General features: G+C 39.0%; 1 protein-coding gene across 1 annotated transcript; it reads left to right on the top strand.

Moving 5' to 3' along the window:
- The first annotated feature begins 194 nt into the window (after nucleotides 1–194).
- LOC117470585 (E3 ubiquitin-protein ligase TRIM39-like) lies at nucleotides 195–3,944 on the top strand. Its single transcript, XM_034115405.1, has 2 exons — nucleotides 195–310; nucleotides 1,617–3,944. The coding sequence occupies exon 2, from the start codon at nucleotides 1,623–1,625 to the stop codon at nucleotides 3,264–3,266; it is 1,644 nt and encodes a 547-aa protein (XP_033971296.1). The 5' UTR covers nucleotides 195–310; nucleotides 1,617–1,622; the 3' UTR covers nucleotides 3,267–3,944.
- The last annotated feature ends 12,813 nt before the right edge of the window (nucleotides 3,945–16,757 follow it).

The following is a 16,757-nucleotide window of genomic DNA, read 5'->3' as shown; positions in this document are numbered from 1 at the left end:
ATTGAGAACATATTCCTACTTATGCTCAATACACTATTTGAAAAGCCTCTTGGATCAGCTGTAAAATGCATCGTCACAAAGTTAAATAACAAGCCTCAATAGTTCTTCCTCCACTTCCTCTTTGCAAACTGCCACTGAGAGGTGGAACCAGACTGTAAGAGAAGAGTTTCCATTTCCCGGAAATGAAAGCTGATGTTTTTCTGAGCGACAGCAAAGCAGCAGCCGAGACAAATCTCTGTTTCTCTGAAGAAACACTCAACTGAATCCAGAAGCTTTTTATCAACAACACAGCAGGACTCTGCAAACACTGGTGAGTACACTACAGACACATCACTTACTAAATATTAGGGCTGTGCGGTTATGGCAAAAATCATAATCACGATTATTTGGTCAATTATTGATATCACGATTATTAAATACGATTATTCATTGACTTTGAAAACATCCATTTATTGAACTTTAAAATAAATACAAATAATAATTTGAACAGTATCTTTTTAACTGTTGATAATCCTGAACGTATAATTCAACTGAAAAACCAATACAAAAATAAATAAAATAAATGATACATTTAAATAAATAATATCAAAATAATAAATACCAATAAACAAGATCAACAAATATTTTGGAGCGCACTTCAACAAGCTACTAAACATATGTAAATATGATAAATACAAATAAATTAGACTAAAATAAATTAGATCAAATATGTCACAACCAAGCAAATCGTTTTTTTCGATTATGTTGTTTTCGTAATTGTGGCAGGCCAAAATCGTAATTGCGATTAAAATACGATTAATTGCACAGCCCTACTAAATATTTAGTCAAAGTTGGATTAAAATCAGAATCTGACTGTATTACATCCATTTTACCATATAAAGAATATTATACCATATACATGTGTCAGTTAAGATAAAAACATCAATATTTACATTAGCAACAGCCAAAACTACAATGTAAACTCTGGTTAAGTAAGGTTAGAGAGCATACAGTCAAAGCTAGCATTAGCTAATGCTAATTTTCATATTTCCTGTATTTGAAAAGATCTTTATAATTGACTCTATTAAACAAAGTAGAATCTAAATATTAGATTTGTTCTGGACTGTCCAAAGCAAGGGATCTGGTGTTATGTTACAAGTTTTGCTTATAAAAAGGCATGACAATTAGATATTTCATTTTATATCATTTGTACACACTGTGGTAAGTAGCCTTGAGCTTTGAACCTGTTTCTGTAGTAACTGCTGTCTGCCTTTTGAAGCAGATAACGTTTACTGTTTTTTAACAACTAGTATTAACTTCAGTGATGCTCAGCAGGAGGTTTCACTCCTCTGTTCAACAACGGCAAAATCCCCCAACAGTATCAGAGCTTACACATTGTGTTTCTTAGAGTTTAAACGGAATGCTGCTATGACTTTCCAGATTTCATTTTAACTTTAATTTTAATTCTTACAGACAAAAAACCTAAATGTTTTTGGTTGTCATTGGTCTATGTATTTAATTTCTAACATAAAACGTTGGGGTAGTTTACATTTTCGGGTTCATAGTAGGACTCTATGAACTGGCAAATAGAGAATATGTAATTACAGTTGTGTTTTTTTCACACGTTTTGTCCCCAGAGAGACATGTCTGCTGCCAGCTGTCTGCTGACTGAAGATCAGTTTCTGTGCTCCATCTGTCTGGATGTGTTCACTGATCCAGTCAGCACACCATGTGGACACAACTTCTGTAAAGCCTGCATCTCTGAACACTGGGATAGAAATGTCCCGAGTCAGTGTCCCAACTGCAAAAAGGTTTTCAACATAAAGCCTGAGCTGCAGGTCAACACTTTCATCTCTGAGATGGCTGCTCAGTTCAGACAGTCAGCTCAACAGAAAGCCAGCAGCAGCAGCTCAGAGCAACAAGTTGTCAAACCAGGAGAAGTTCCCTGTGACGTCTGCTCTGGAACCAGACTGAAGGCCCTGAAGTCCTGCCTGGTGTGTCTGGAGTCCTACTGTGAGACTCACCTGGAGCCTCACCTGACAAAGAAAGGCTTAAAAAGACATCAGCTGATCGACCCTGAGGAGAACCTGGAAAGCAGGATGTGTGTGAAGCACGATAAACTGCTGGAGCTGTTCTGTAAGACCGACCAGGTGTGTGTCTGCATGCTCTGCACTGTTTTAGACCACAAGACACATGATGTTGTTCCTCTGAAAGAAGAATATGAAGGAAAGAAGGCTGAGCTGGGGAAGACAGAGGCTGAAATTCAGCAGATGATCCAGAAGAGACGACTGAAGATTCAGGAGATGAATCGCTCAGTGGAGCTCAGTAAGGAAGGAGCAGACAGAGAGATAGCAGATGGTGTTCAGGTCTTCACCGCTCTGAAGGAGTCTGTTGAGAGAAGCCAGGCCGAGCTCATCGACACCATCAAAGAGAAGCAGAGAGAGACAGAGGAACAGGCTGAAGGCTTCATCAAAGAGCTGGAACAGGAAATCTCTGAGCTGAAGAAGAGAAGCTCTGAGGTGGAGCAGCTCTCACGCTCTGAAGACCAGCTCCACCTCCTCCAAAGCTTCACGTCCCTGAACGCTGCTCCACCCACCAAGAACTGGACAGAAGTCAGGGTCCGTCCACCTTCATATGAGGGGACTGTGAGGAGAGCTGTGACTCAGCTGGAGGAGACGCTCAGTAAACAGATGAAGAAGCTGCTCGAGGTGGAGCTGAAGAGGGTCCAGCAGTATGAGGTGGAGGTGACTCTTGATCCTGATACAGCACTTCCCTATCTCATCCTGTCTGATGATGGAAAACAAGTTAAACATGGTGATGTGAAGAAGAATCTCCCAGACAATCCAGAGAGATTTGATCCTTGTGCTGGTGTCTTAGCAAAGCAGAGTTTCTCTTCAGGAAGATTGTATTACGAGGTTCAGGTTAAAGGGAAGACTAAGTGGTATTTAGGAGTGGTCAGAGAGTCGATCAACAGGAAGAGAAAGATCACACTGACTCCTCAGAAAGGTTACTGGACGATAAGGTTGAGGAATGAAAATGAGTACAAAGCTCTTGCTGTTCCTCCAGTCCGTCTCTCTCTGAAGTCTCAGCCTGAGAAGGTGGGGGTGTTTGTGGATTATGAGGAGGGTCTGGTCTCCTTTTATGATGTTGATGCTGCAGCTCTGATCTACTCCTTCACTGGCTGCTGCTTCAAAGAGAAACTCTACCCACTCTTTGGTCCTTGTTTTAATCATGGTGGTAAAAACTCTGCCCCTCTGATCATCTCTTCTGTCAATCACACTGAGTAGAAACAACATTTAATTTTCTACAGAAAGATTCACTCTCACTAAATGTAATAAATGTATTCAACTGGGGAAGTACATTGTACACATTGTTAATTTTTCAGAATCTGATCACATATGGTTCACCTTGATGAGACGCAAAAAAACACATCAAATACTGATGAGTATGTTCTAATGTACTCTAGTTTATTCTACGGATTGCACTACCTGCCGTCATGACTTGAAGTGATCAGAAAACTATTTACTCAGAAATAAACTTTTACCACTTCTTTATATGTCAGGGGGACAAGAAAAGTATTTATTGTCTCAGAATTGTGTGTTCAAAAAGTGTTTCATACTTGCACACATTACTAGTGGAAGTAATGCACTCCTTTTCATTCGTAAAATACTGTAGTGTATATATATTTTTATAATTTTCAATTGAGGGGAAAATGATGGGTCTCTGGTGTGTTTTAAAGGGGAAGTTCAGGATTGATTATTGAATTATAGTATATTGGTACAAAATGTATTTACAGTTACTTGGAGAATCAACAATATCTGATCATTAAACATTAGGCTGCAGTGGTTTAACAAACCAGGGGAATTAAAATGTTACATCTCAGCTGTCTGTTGTGTTATGTTAATTGTATTTCGTCCACCTCTCTGCACACTGCTTGTAAAGTTTGAACAAAGCCTCAATGGATAAAAAAAAAAGGAACAAAGAATGTTATTTTTTGTGTTTTTTTAAATGTACTAACTGAAGTACAGTTTTCACTAGTTCTCAACTTAGGGAATGTAGCTTAAAATAAATGTCCATTTCTACTTAACACCATTTGTCTGATAGCTTTGGTTCTTCTGAAGCTTTATAAACTATTTAAAACCCTCTTGGATCAGCTGATCATAGATATTGAGATTGCTGAATATGTTTGTTAGAAATAAGGCCATCAACTGGTTAGCTTAGCTTAGCATAAAGACTGGAAACAGGGGAAGACAAAGCCAGCCTGTCCAAAGGTAACAAAATCCACCTATCAGCAGCTCTGAATCCAGTTTGTTTAATCCATACCAAATCAGAGGAGTAAAAACATCAATAAGACGTTTAACAGGGGATTATGGGTCGGGCTATTTCTTGACTGGGACCAAAACAAGTTGCCAAATTGTTTTTACATTTCAGTTTTTGTACAGAGATATATCAAGTACACTTAAATGTGTATTTTGTCACACACTATTTCCCCCCTTTTCCTGGTATATATGCTAAACTAAGCTAATCTAAGTGTCTGATGGCCTGTGTCAGTGTGAGCGGTCTGACTGGTTGGACTGCTTCTACAGATGGGGCATCTTATTTTGGACGCCAGCATACAGCTTCCTGCCTACTGCCAGCCAGTTACCTGCCTAAGACCTGCCAAAGACCAGTATCCAGGAATGTTAGGCCCTCCCACTATTCTCCAATTTCAGGGTTTAACCAGGAGATGGCGCTATATATTAAATAACTATGGCCAAACTAAGACTTAGTTTTTCACAATTGAAAATGCAGATATTAAAAAAAAAACTAAAGTTAAAATCTTGTTTTTAATGCCCCAAGAGCAATAACATCTTGTCACAAGCTTTTTGGAAGAAAAATACTGACCCAAGAGACCTGTAGTTGACTAATTACAGGCCTCAATAAAGTTCTGCCATTGGTTGTGAAAAACAACGGTGGACATAGTGGAAAGTGAAATTGACATTGTCGAATTTAATAAAAATACAAAATAATGTATCTGTGTACGTGTTTTACTATGTGATCTGCATGCACTTATCAAACATCTAATTAAAGAATGGTAGCTGTACCTCTCAAACAACCTAAACTAGTTATAAATGTTTATTTTAAATAAAGTCTTTATGACTCGGAATATGAATAAAATGGGGCCGTTACAGTTTGTTTTCATCTGATTTCAAATAAACAAAGTCTTGGCTTTCAGAATATTAAACTTGTTTCGGCAAATGTAGATGATAAATACAACTATGAAGCTTGTAACGGCATAATTACTTAAGCGGAGAACAGAGTAAGTAAACGTTGCAGCAGGCATAACAACAGCCGGTGTTTATTTTATTATAATATATAGTCGTTTTATTATATAACTATATATGTAGTTTTATAATAATATATAGTTTTATTATAATATATAGTCGTTATTCATTTCCTATAATATATAGTCGTTATTCATTCGTTATTCATTTGTTTTAAAGCTCAATATATAGTTTATTATAATATATAGTCCTTATTCATTTGTTATAAAGCTCAATAAGGAAGATTGAACTTTAAACTTTCACACACGTTGACCGGCGAAAAACTCTGCCCGGTTCACCGACCCCCCTCTGAGTGAATACCCAAGATATCTTGGTTTGATTTGGAGAAGGCTTTTAAAGTATACTAACTCTAACTCTATTGTATACTAACTCTTCCCGTCAAGAATATGAATAGAACTTAGATAGATCACTTTACATTTCTGCGAATGTAACTTCTCAGTAACTGCTCCCCTTAAATTAAATGTATTCTGTAGAGAAATGTAAACGTTCACCATCCCCCACCCGCCTACTGTATGTTGCTTTTTGACATGTAAATGGGTAACTACCCCCCTCTGAGTGAATACCTGTTGTACCTGTCCGGGGCTAAGCCCATAGGACGATGCTCTGATGTCATCACCCTCGCACATTGGTCATATGTTTACAAAAAACGATGTTAACACTTTCTCGTTCTTAATATATGCTATATTTAGGGTCGATATGTGTTGAATTTACTTTAAAATAGCGTCTAACTCTCTCCCCCCTCCCCCGTCGCACCTTCTAACAGAACCCCCCCCCCATATCAAATCCCAATGTATTCATATTCTGAGTCATAAAGACACACACACACACACACACACACACACACACACACACAGTAAGATTCCTTGAAGAACTAGAGCACAAGAACCAAAGTAAGCTTTACTTTCAATGAACCTTCAATATAGACCTAACATGTGAAGAAACATACTTTATTTAAAATAAACATTTATAACTAGTTTAGGTTGTTTGAGAGGTAATTGAAATAGCTAAGGGTGATGATCTGCGAACACAAACCTACAGACTGCTGGTGGAGAAGAGATATCACAGGGGGGGGGGTTGGGACACACACATTCCGATGGCCAATTCGTTTTAAACAAAGAGTAGGCTATACTCAACATAGTGGGGTGGGGGCTGGTGAACGGTATGGTCAATGTTTGTAAACACTGTGACATTTTGACTTTATTTGATCATTTCAGTTAAAAACTAACGTTCATATTTCATATTACTGTTTTGCCTGGCTGGACCTGTAATTTACAGGAAAGGAGTGCACGCTACTAAAGAGACACGCTACCATGGAAACCAAACAATGGTGTTGCTGTATTGAAGTCCGAGTGGAAACAGTCATATTTGGAGCGTTATGTTAGAATGAAACAGCGAGGTCGTGACTCACAAAAAAAAAGTGTTACTTCACTAACTGTAAGCTTGTCACTCAGAGTAACCTACAGTTAACTTAACTGTTGGAAAAGAAAGATCAGGGGGGGAGAGAGCTGTGATGGGCCATTAGGAGTGTAAACAGACAGCTGAGAGCTGCCGTTTCATTCTGACTGTTTAAAAAACTTTAACAACGGACTATTTTTCTTAGCGGATGCATGTAAATTTAAATCAATACATACAACTATTTTTTAAATCAATAAAAATATTTTCTAAATCCATAAAAGCATTTTAATTAATATTGGGAGTCATGTCGTTACTTTGTTGAGAATGTGGCCATGTAATAAGCGGGATAATTTGCAGCGACTTGGTCATTATGGGGAAAAATAACACCCAGGGATCAAGATCCCTCCGCGACGCGACGCGGAGGGATCAGTAATTTTTAGTGAATTACTGAGTTTAGGCACGTTAATAACATTTTAATGAAGTTGAATACAGTATATTCATATTTGTCAGTGATTTCATGTCAATTCGGCGAACATAAACGATTAAATTAGGATTAAAAATCGAGAGCCGGCTGCTGTTCGTTTTTTTCGACTAAACAACATTATTTTGTTAAATAACAACATGGTGATGTTTTGTAAATGATTACATGTCTTATTTAGCACAGACTATGATCCTATCCGTGACATATGGATCTTAACAAAGATCCGCTATACATTAGTACCAGACATACTGTACAAGACTCCACACATGACTCCAGTGTGGAACCCCACTGCACCCCCTGGTGGATCAATGATCCATTGCAGCTGGCTTCACAATAATTACATTTATTTATCACGGGGGCGGTATCAAGTCAGACTGGGGGCCGGCCGGCCATCACGGAACGTGCACGAACCGATCACGACCCTCGCATTTTAAACTGTCCAAAATAAGACGCTCCATCTGTAATCATTATGATCTCATTCTTCACCTTGAACACACTCCAGCACTGCCTGTACAGGTGAGACTAACTGACTGCAAACGTCCCGTCTGACTGGGAGATAAATAAAGGGTTTTTTAAATATCAAAATTGCATGAAATATGCTTGTAAAGTCTATTTTATTAATGCCCTGTTTATAAGATGGAGCTTATCATTTGAAATGTCATTATTTTTAAAGAGGTGGATAGTGAATAATATTACAATTAAAAATGTTTCACTTAAAGGTGGGGTAGGTAATTTTGGAGAAACCAGCTCGAGATCGCTAGAATTTGAAAATACACAGCCGGAAAAAATCTGCCACTTCCGTACAGAGCCCCTCCTCCAACACAGACGAACGCACACATGACCAATGAGGGCTCGAGATAAGTTTGTGCACAGATGGAAGGCTGACAGGCAGGTAGGTCATCCAGTTATTTTAGCCGGGCCGGCTAAAATGATTGGTCGTGCTTTTTACAGTACTACGGCTTCCACAGATGACATTTTTTTATGGATTTATTGTCAAAGGTGGGGTATGTAATTTATTTCAGAAACACTTTTTGTTATATTCCATGGAATGCTCTTAACATCCCGATAGCAATGAATATATTAAATGCTTTGACAATAAATACATAAAAAAATGTCATCTGTAGTATCCGTAGTACTGTAAAAAGCACAACCAATCATTTTAGCCGGCCCGGCTAAAATAACTGGATGGCCTACCTGCCTGTCAGCCTTCCATCTGTGCACAAACTTATCTCGTGCCCTCATTGGTCATGTGTGCGTTCGTGTGTGTTGGAGGAGGGGCTCTGTAAGGAAGTCTGAAGGAAGGGGCTGATTTTTTTCAGCTGCGTAGTTTCAAATTCTAGCGCACTCGAGCTGGTTTCTCCACTCTTACCTTTAATGTGTTGCTTAAAATAATACTTCTGCATACAGTATGTGACACTGTGAGTGTTGCACAGCCAGATACGGCTCAAGAAGCTGGCTCACATAAGGAAATATATGATACATTATGATTTGATATGATGTGATATGAATGATAATGGGACACATCGACGTCTGCACTCACAGTGCCGCGGACTGTACGTAATGTTACTTTGTTCCGGTTACTTATGTTAACTTGTGGTGCAGACAACACACTTTGCGTAAGACTATCTGCAGCCCCGACATTGAACTTATGTGCTTGAGCCTAAGACCCCTGTACCTGTCTAGAGAGTTTGGGAATATCATTCTCTGCACTGTTTATATTCCACCCAGCGGGAACGCAGCAAGTGCAGCAGCTCAAATCACTGACTGTGTTCACCAGCAGCTACTACACACTCCTGACGCTCCGGTCTTTATTCTAGGGGACTTTAATCATTGCAAACTTGAACTGTCACTACCCGGTTTTCAACAATACGTTACATGTGAGACCCGGGGAGATACAATTCTAGACAAATGTTACGGAAATGTGAACAATGCATATGTGAGTAGAGCCAAACCCCCGCTTTCGAACTCGGACCATAACACTGTTCATCTCATACCTACCTACAAAACGGTTCTCAAGCGTAGTAAACCACAGACCAAGACTGTAAAGGTTTGGACTAGTGACAGCATAGAGTCTCTTAAAGGATGTTTTCTCTCTACTGAGTGGAGTATCTTTCATGAGATGGACGTGGATAATGCTACTGAGACGGTAACTGACTATATAAACTTCTGTGTTGACAATGTGATACCTCAGAAAGAAATAACTGTGTACCCCAACAACAAACCATACATAACTAAAGAGGTTAAGGACTGCATCAATCGTAAAAATATAGCTTTTAAAAACCGGAATAAAACGCAACTGAAATGTGTGCAAAAGGAGCTTAACCACATGCTCAGAGAAGCTAGAAGGAGACATAAGGAAATTATTGAACAGAATTTTTCTACAATGAACTCCAAGGAACTTTGGGACACTATGAAGGCAATCACAAATATGACTCCAGCAAAAAAAACTCTCTGTACCTCTGATGACCTGCAAAAAGCAAATGAACTGAATGACTTTTACATGAGATTTGAAACCCAGGACTTCTCCTCTGAATGTACAGATATCTTAGAGACAATCTCTGCTACTGACCAGGATGAAAGGGTGCTGATTGACCCTTTAAAGGTCCAATCACTTTTCAAACACACCTGTACTAAGAAGGCCACAGGCCAGATGGCATCTCTGCATTCCTTCTGAAGACATTTGCAGAAGAACTGACATCAGCATGGTGTCCCATATTTCAAAAATCTGTTGATCTTCACACCATCCCCACCCTCTGGAAAAAATCAATAATAAAACCTGTCCCCAAAAAACCTTGTCCAAAGGTAAACAATGATTTTAGGCCTATTGCATTGACATCCATTGTCATGAAATGTTTTGAGAGGATCATGGTGCCGCTGCTAAAGAAAGAGGTTGATGTACATTTAGACCCTTTTCAGTTTGCCTATAAGCAAGGGCGTGGCACAGACGATGCTCTAAATAGCATCACACACCTGGTCACTAAACACCTGGAAGACCCTAAGGCAGTGGTTCTCAACTGGTCAGGCCTCGGGACCCACTTTTTACTTGGTCAATACATCGCGACCCAACATTTTGAAGCACTCAAATCTATTCAACAAAATATCGTGCTGTAATATATACGCTTTTGAGCATACAATATTAATAAAAGTGAAGTACAGTGCATATATCCCTTATATCCCTTCACAGAACTAAAGTATGCTTTTAAAAAAGGTTTAATGAGATGATGGAATCAAAGCTGAACTATATAAAAAGGCACACATGCTGAAACCCAACCCCAGCAGGGGGGTCTGGGGGATTCTCCCCCAGGAGATTTTTAGAAATACTAACATAAACTACGCATTCTGGTACACTCTGAGAAGAAAATCGGGCCTTCAAAATAAAAGTTTGAGTTTTCCCCCAAAAAAAAAAAAAAAAAAAATTCAAATTTTTTTTTTCAACTTTTTTTTCTTCACTCACACATCCGCGACCCACTCGAAACGGGTCCGCGACCCACTTTTGGGTCGCGACCCACCAGTTGAGAACCACTGCCCTAAGGCATATGTACACCTACTGTTTGTGGATTTCAGCTCGGCTTTTAACACACTGCAGCCTCACATCTTGCTTCAAAAACTGATAAAGATCAGTATAAATCCTTTTATCTTGAAATGGTATTTTTCGTTTTTAACCAATCGCACTCAGCATGTCAGGGTCAACAATGCCCTCTCAGAGCCCCGGACCATCAGTACAGGAGCTCCCCAGGGTTGTGTGAGCTCCCCGGTCCTCTTCACATTGTACACAAACGACTGTACGAGAATCCACCCGGAGAACTATATCATCAAATTCTCAGATGATACAGCCATCCTTGGCTTGATGCACAAAGGCAGCAGTTCATCGGCTTATCACTCTGAAATAGAGAGATTTGTGCAGTGGTGTGATTTTAACCATCTGGTGCTGAATGTGAAGAAGACTGAGGAGATGGTGTGGGACCCAAAGGCAGTGGGTGACCTTAGGCCGGTGGTTATCCACAATGAACCCATAACTCAGGTCAGCTCCTATAAGTATCTTGGTGTCCATCTAGATAATACACTCAGCTGGAAGGCGCATGTTCAAGGTCTGTGCTCTAGACTTCAGCAGCGATTGTACTTTCTGCGTCGACTCCGGGCTTTCGGAGTCGACCAGAAGTTCATGTTACTGTTCTATCATGCAGTGTTGGAGAGCATCATTAGGTATGGTATCACTGCCTGGTATGGTAACTTGACAGTGCAGTCAAAGTCACAGATCGCTCGCCTAGTACAGACTGCTATGAAGATTATGGGGGTTAAAAAACACCCATCTCTCCAAAACATATACGAGCAGTCGATTATCAGACAGGCAAAAAAAATGGTGTCTGATCCCACCCACATACTCCACCCAGAATTCCAGCTCCTACCTTCTGGTAGAAGATTCAGGGTTCCCAGGAGCAGGCTGAACCGCTATAAGCACTCATTCCTACCTATGTCGATTAAGCTTCTTAACATTCACATGAAATGATATGTAGTCAAATGTAATGAAATGTACTTTTTTTAATGTTGGCCATGAGGGTTGTGCAATAGGTCGCCATTGTCAGTATGTACGTGTGTGTATTGTGTTTGTTCAAACGGTGTATGACTGATGATATGTGTATGTCTCTTAATGTCCACTATGTTTGTATATGTACATGGATGCACTGCAGGACGGAGTCCAGAACAAATTTCCTTACGGGGACAATAAAGTATATCGTATCGTATCGTATCGTTGTGGCAGATATTTAAGTAAGCTTTCTTAAGGCTAATGTTATAATAGTCAGATTGCTCTGAACATGGGAGGTGATATTCTATTAATTTTCACGTTCACACAGTCAGTTGATTTTTGCCGGCCGTCTTTCCTGCAACGGCAGTTTTTCTGTATTTCCTCTATCCTGTAATATGACTTGATAGCTTTAAACTCCGCACACTGAGCTCTGATTGGTCAGCAGGCGGTGCTTTCACTGAGTTGATCTCTTAGCCTGCCACCTAAGCGAAAATCCTGCTTCGTAGTCCAGGCCTCTGGTGAGTTGATTATTTACTGGTTATGTTGGTTGTTACCGTCAGAGATAATAAAACCCTCCCTGCTGATACTGAAGGCTGTAAAACATTCAAATAGAACAAACTGAACTTCTGTCGTGATCAGTGGCGGCGCCAGGGTATGGCTGGGGTAGGCTACAGCCATACCAAGAAATGGCTTAGCCCCACCTTAGCCCCACCATGAAAAGTGATGCAAATTCAATTAAATAATAAGCGAAATGCTAAATGTTGAGAACACGGATTGCGAAAATATACGGGTCGTGTCCACAGCACACAAACTGATCCTGCTGTAACAACAAGTGCACGTTACTGATGCAATATGGTTGAGACCATTCGGGCTTATGCTATAAGAGGGGTGCAAGGAATAGTCTAAGTAGTGGGGGAGTTTTATACACTAAAGGTGTGGAAATTCTCTGGCGTTATAATATCAGCGCGGCCGCAGTCAGATCAAAATGCCTCCGAATGCAATTTGAATAGACCTACAGCCAATCAGAGCAACGCAACGTTGGATCTGCGTCATGCCTTATTGATTGAGATCAATCGAAACCGCCATTCAGTATCCCCATTGGATCTTCAACGTGTACTATCATACGTCCGTTCACAGTGATCCCTTTTTATTTACTACAAGACAAATGTGCCGTTTTATTTCATACAGTTCCATTTTGATTGAGACAGGGAAATAATCTAAACCTCACGCGTGGCGTTTCACTGTCAAGGGGGGCGATATAGCGTGTATGTAATTACATTGCAAATACTGACTTGAGCACCACCACTGTATGGGTTAGCCCTACCATAGATTACCCAACAAAAATGCTCTGGCGCCGCCACTGGTCGTGATGACCAGCAGCAGGTTTTAGATACATTTGTCATCATGAGGTAGAATTTGGGGACAAAAAAAACTTTAAACACACACACACACACACACACACACACACACACACACACACACACACACACACACAGCGCAGAACAACAACAAACACATGAGACTGTCAGTGTTTGACATTTGATTTTACTTAAAAAAATGTACATCACAATTTAAGAAGAGCAATCATTTCATTTAAAAAACGTCCACCTATGTATACAACGACACCAGTTTATAAAACCATTGTATCCGAAAGACAGCAGCCGACAGAAAAGTTCACAACGTTCACGTAAACGAGACGAAAGCAGAACCCGAGAAACCACAAAATAAACCGGGGAAGATTTTCATAAAAGTTCAGACAATCAAACCTTTTTTTATTTAAATAAGGAATACCATTTGGCAAAGAAAGAGCTTAACTGGACCAATACAAATACCTATTGAAACTGATAAATAATGTTACTAAGTCTGAGTTTTGAGCGCAACTTAGAAACAAATATTCATGTTCAGAAATTGTACGTTTAATCATTTTAAAGACGATAGACTTACCCATTCTGCACAGTTGTTTTTCTGTCAAATGTGGAACTTTTTCATTGAAATAGAGTGAATTTTAAGTCAATAAAATGGTTAAATGCTGGATTTTTCCCTTTGAAGCTGTGGTGGAGAGGAGGACACTGAACAGGCTGTTGTCCATCATGGATAACCCCACCCATCCTCTCCACCTGCAGCTGGACAGTCAACGGAGCTCCTTCTCCAACAGACTGCGGCAGCTCCCCTGTCACAAGGACAGATACTGGAAAACATTCCTGCCCACTGCAATAACACTGTACAATAAATCACCTCTGGCTGGAAGAGAACTCTCTGCTCCATAGTTTCTCTGAAATAAAACCACGTTGTACATTTTACTCATACATAATCTGTTTAATACTCCATATTCCATATTCCATATGTCATATATTTTTGAATATATATATATATTTGTATATATAATATCTGCACGTATATTTTCTATTTCAACATGTATATTTTCTATTTTATTTTTCTTTCTATTCTTGTTTATTTTGTAGTTTTGTTTTATTGTAAAATGCCTTGTCTTTTATGCTGCTGTAACAAAAACAATTTCCCAAATTGGGATCAATAGAGTACGATCTTATTTTATCTTATCTTATCTTATCTTATTAAAAGCTTTCAGATTGAAAATACAAATACAGACATGATTTAAACATAGCTGCATTAGCTGGGTAACAGACACTTAATCAGGCTGCAAACAAATATAATTTAAGGTCCAATTTAAAAAGCCTGACTAGTGTTAGAGAAAAAATAAACATAGGACATTCTGATGGTACGGAGCCCCTAAAGGGACAGAGAGAAAAAAAAAGTTGGGATAACGGGTTACTATCTTGTGCGCACGAGAAACGAACCCGTAATACCGACTTTTTTTTTTTGTTTGTTGAGAAAGTTAGGAAGTAGGAAGTGGAGCACACAGGAGACAACCATTTCATTGCAGACTGTTGTGTTTATGTGGGGAAATGACAGTGCATACATTATTTGAGATAGGCCTATGTTTCGAACTCAGACTTAATTTTAAGGACATTTAAGGTCTGCTTTGATCTATGAATTAATGTCCGTGACTCTCAGAGTACCTGCTGCCCGCAGCTGTTTTAAAGGGAAACAAACACTCAGAACACATACACACAGAGCATAGCTGAGCAGAGCAGAGCACACACACATCATGCGCCCTGGTGACCGGACATCTCCTTCCTAAAACTAATAAAAGGGGGAGTAATCGGGCAGTTCGATGTGTGTGTGTGTGTTTAGAGGTGTGTGTGGTTAAAACGTAGCAGCCTGCGGTCACTCTTTAGCTGTTCTAATGAAGGTAAACACAGTGTAGGCGGTGCGTAAAAGCTCTTTGCGCGCTGGTGCTGCTCTTCTCAGAGTCTGAGTTACACGTCCCGCTGCCTCCTGGAGTGACCGCATGCTGCTATGTTTTAACCATACACCCCTTCATTGTAAACATAATATTCTGCAATGAAATGGTTGTCTCCTGTGTGCTCCACTTCCTACTTGGCGCACCGGTAAGTTTCTCAAAAAGAAAAAAAAAGTCGTGATAACGGGTTAGTATCTTGTGAGTAAGATACTAACCCGTTATCCGGACTTTTTTTTTTCTCTCTCTAAAAATAACAAGGTTTTTTTTCTGTGGCGGCTCATTAAGGTCAGATTGATAGGAAATTGAGCTTTGTACAAAGTCAAAAAGAAAAGCTGAATTGAAGAAAATACTTCATTGTGTTGTTTTAACTTCTTTAGCTTTAGCCGATTAGCTCGGGTTAAAGAAACTAAAGTTAATCAGATCAGAAAAAACCTTGAATATTTATAGATATGTTAATATTCATATATTTTAGCTTCTTTTGAACATCCTAGCTATAGTAAAATATAACTTAACTGTGATTTAAAAAAGGTTTTAGGTCAGTTCCAGTTGTTTAGCTTCAGCCGATTAGCTAGTGTTAAAGAGGCTAAAGCTAACAATCCCCTTAAATGTTTATATATTACAACATACATATATTTAAGCCTCTTCATTTATCTCTCAGCTAAAGTAAAATATATCTTAACTGTGATAAAAAAGAAAAGCGGTCCAGGTCAACGTTTCAATCGGTTAGCTTGTCGATTAGCATCAAGCTAGGAGATGAGGTTCAAAGAAATGGACAGAAATGTAATATTTTAAGTTTGTTTGTGGCTCTTTTTAGTTTTTTTAGCCATAATTTCTTAAATTATTGACTGTGAAGAAAGCTAAAGCATAAGAAGTATGGACAATGATTAAACAAAATGTATGTATTACAGGTTGTGTCTGTTATATTAGCATTAGCTTTTACATTTTTAGCCAAAATAAAAGCTCCCCTGCAGTCGATTTTGTGGTTTCATTAAATCTTTCAGCACATTCATATAGAAACAAACAGTGTCCGCCCACCACATTAAAAACCCAACATACTATAATACAAACTGGCTGTAAGGCTTAGTACAATACAGAGTTACATCATGTTATAAATCCCTGAAGATATGATGTAAAGTGGTTCAAACACGGAGAGTAACGTAAAAACATTTCTCATTAATACCAGAAAATGTAATATGTTCATATTTCAGCACTAACACATTGTTAAGATGTTCAAGTATAATATTCATGATGTAGTGTAAAGACACTAAAGGAAATAAGTACGATTTTAGTGTTTTAAACTGCTAAGTAGAAAAGAAAAGGTGATTTTCATAACTCAAAGAGGGTCAAAATGTTATGTTTTGTACCAAGTACTGAACTGTAATGACCAAATAACAAGACATATTTGAAGCCAACTTTTATGGATTATATATAAACCATTTAAAAGTGCAAAAATGTCAGGAATTATGCTGTTTTTAGTCTCAAATATGGTCATTTCCTACTATCCTTTGCTTTTTTAATCATACTAAAGGGAATATTTATGTTAAAAGTTAAGATTGGAAGAGATCATTAACTCAAAGGGGGACATATTGCCCCTTTTCGTACAATGATTTAGAGCAGGGGTGTCAAACTCAAGACCCGGGGGCCAAATCCGGCCCGCAACTTTATTTTATGTGGCCCGCAAGAGCTCTGAAAGAAGACAATACGTTTATTATACGGTTACATGCCGCTTTA

This window comes from Trematomus bernacchii, unplaced genomic scaffold, assembly GCF_902827165.1.
Source record: "Trematomus bernacchii unplaced genomic scaffold, fTreBer1.1, whole genome shotgun sequence".
In the NCBI taxonomy this organism is placed as follows: domain Eukaryota; kingdom Metazoa; phylum Chordata; class Actinopteri; order Perciformes; family Nototheniidae; genus Trematomus; species Trematomus bernacchii.
Note: the sequence above shows the minus strand (reverse complement) of the source record. Positions and strands in the feature narration are given on the sequence as shown.

Excerpts from the sequence above, each read along its gene's own strand:
- LOC117470585 (XM_034115405.1), top strand. The coding sequence starts at position 1,623 with ATGTCTGCTGCCAGCTGTCTGCTGACTGAAGATCAGTTTCTGTGCTCC.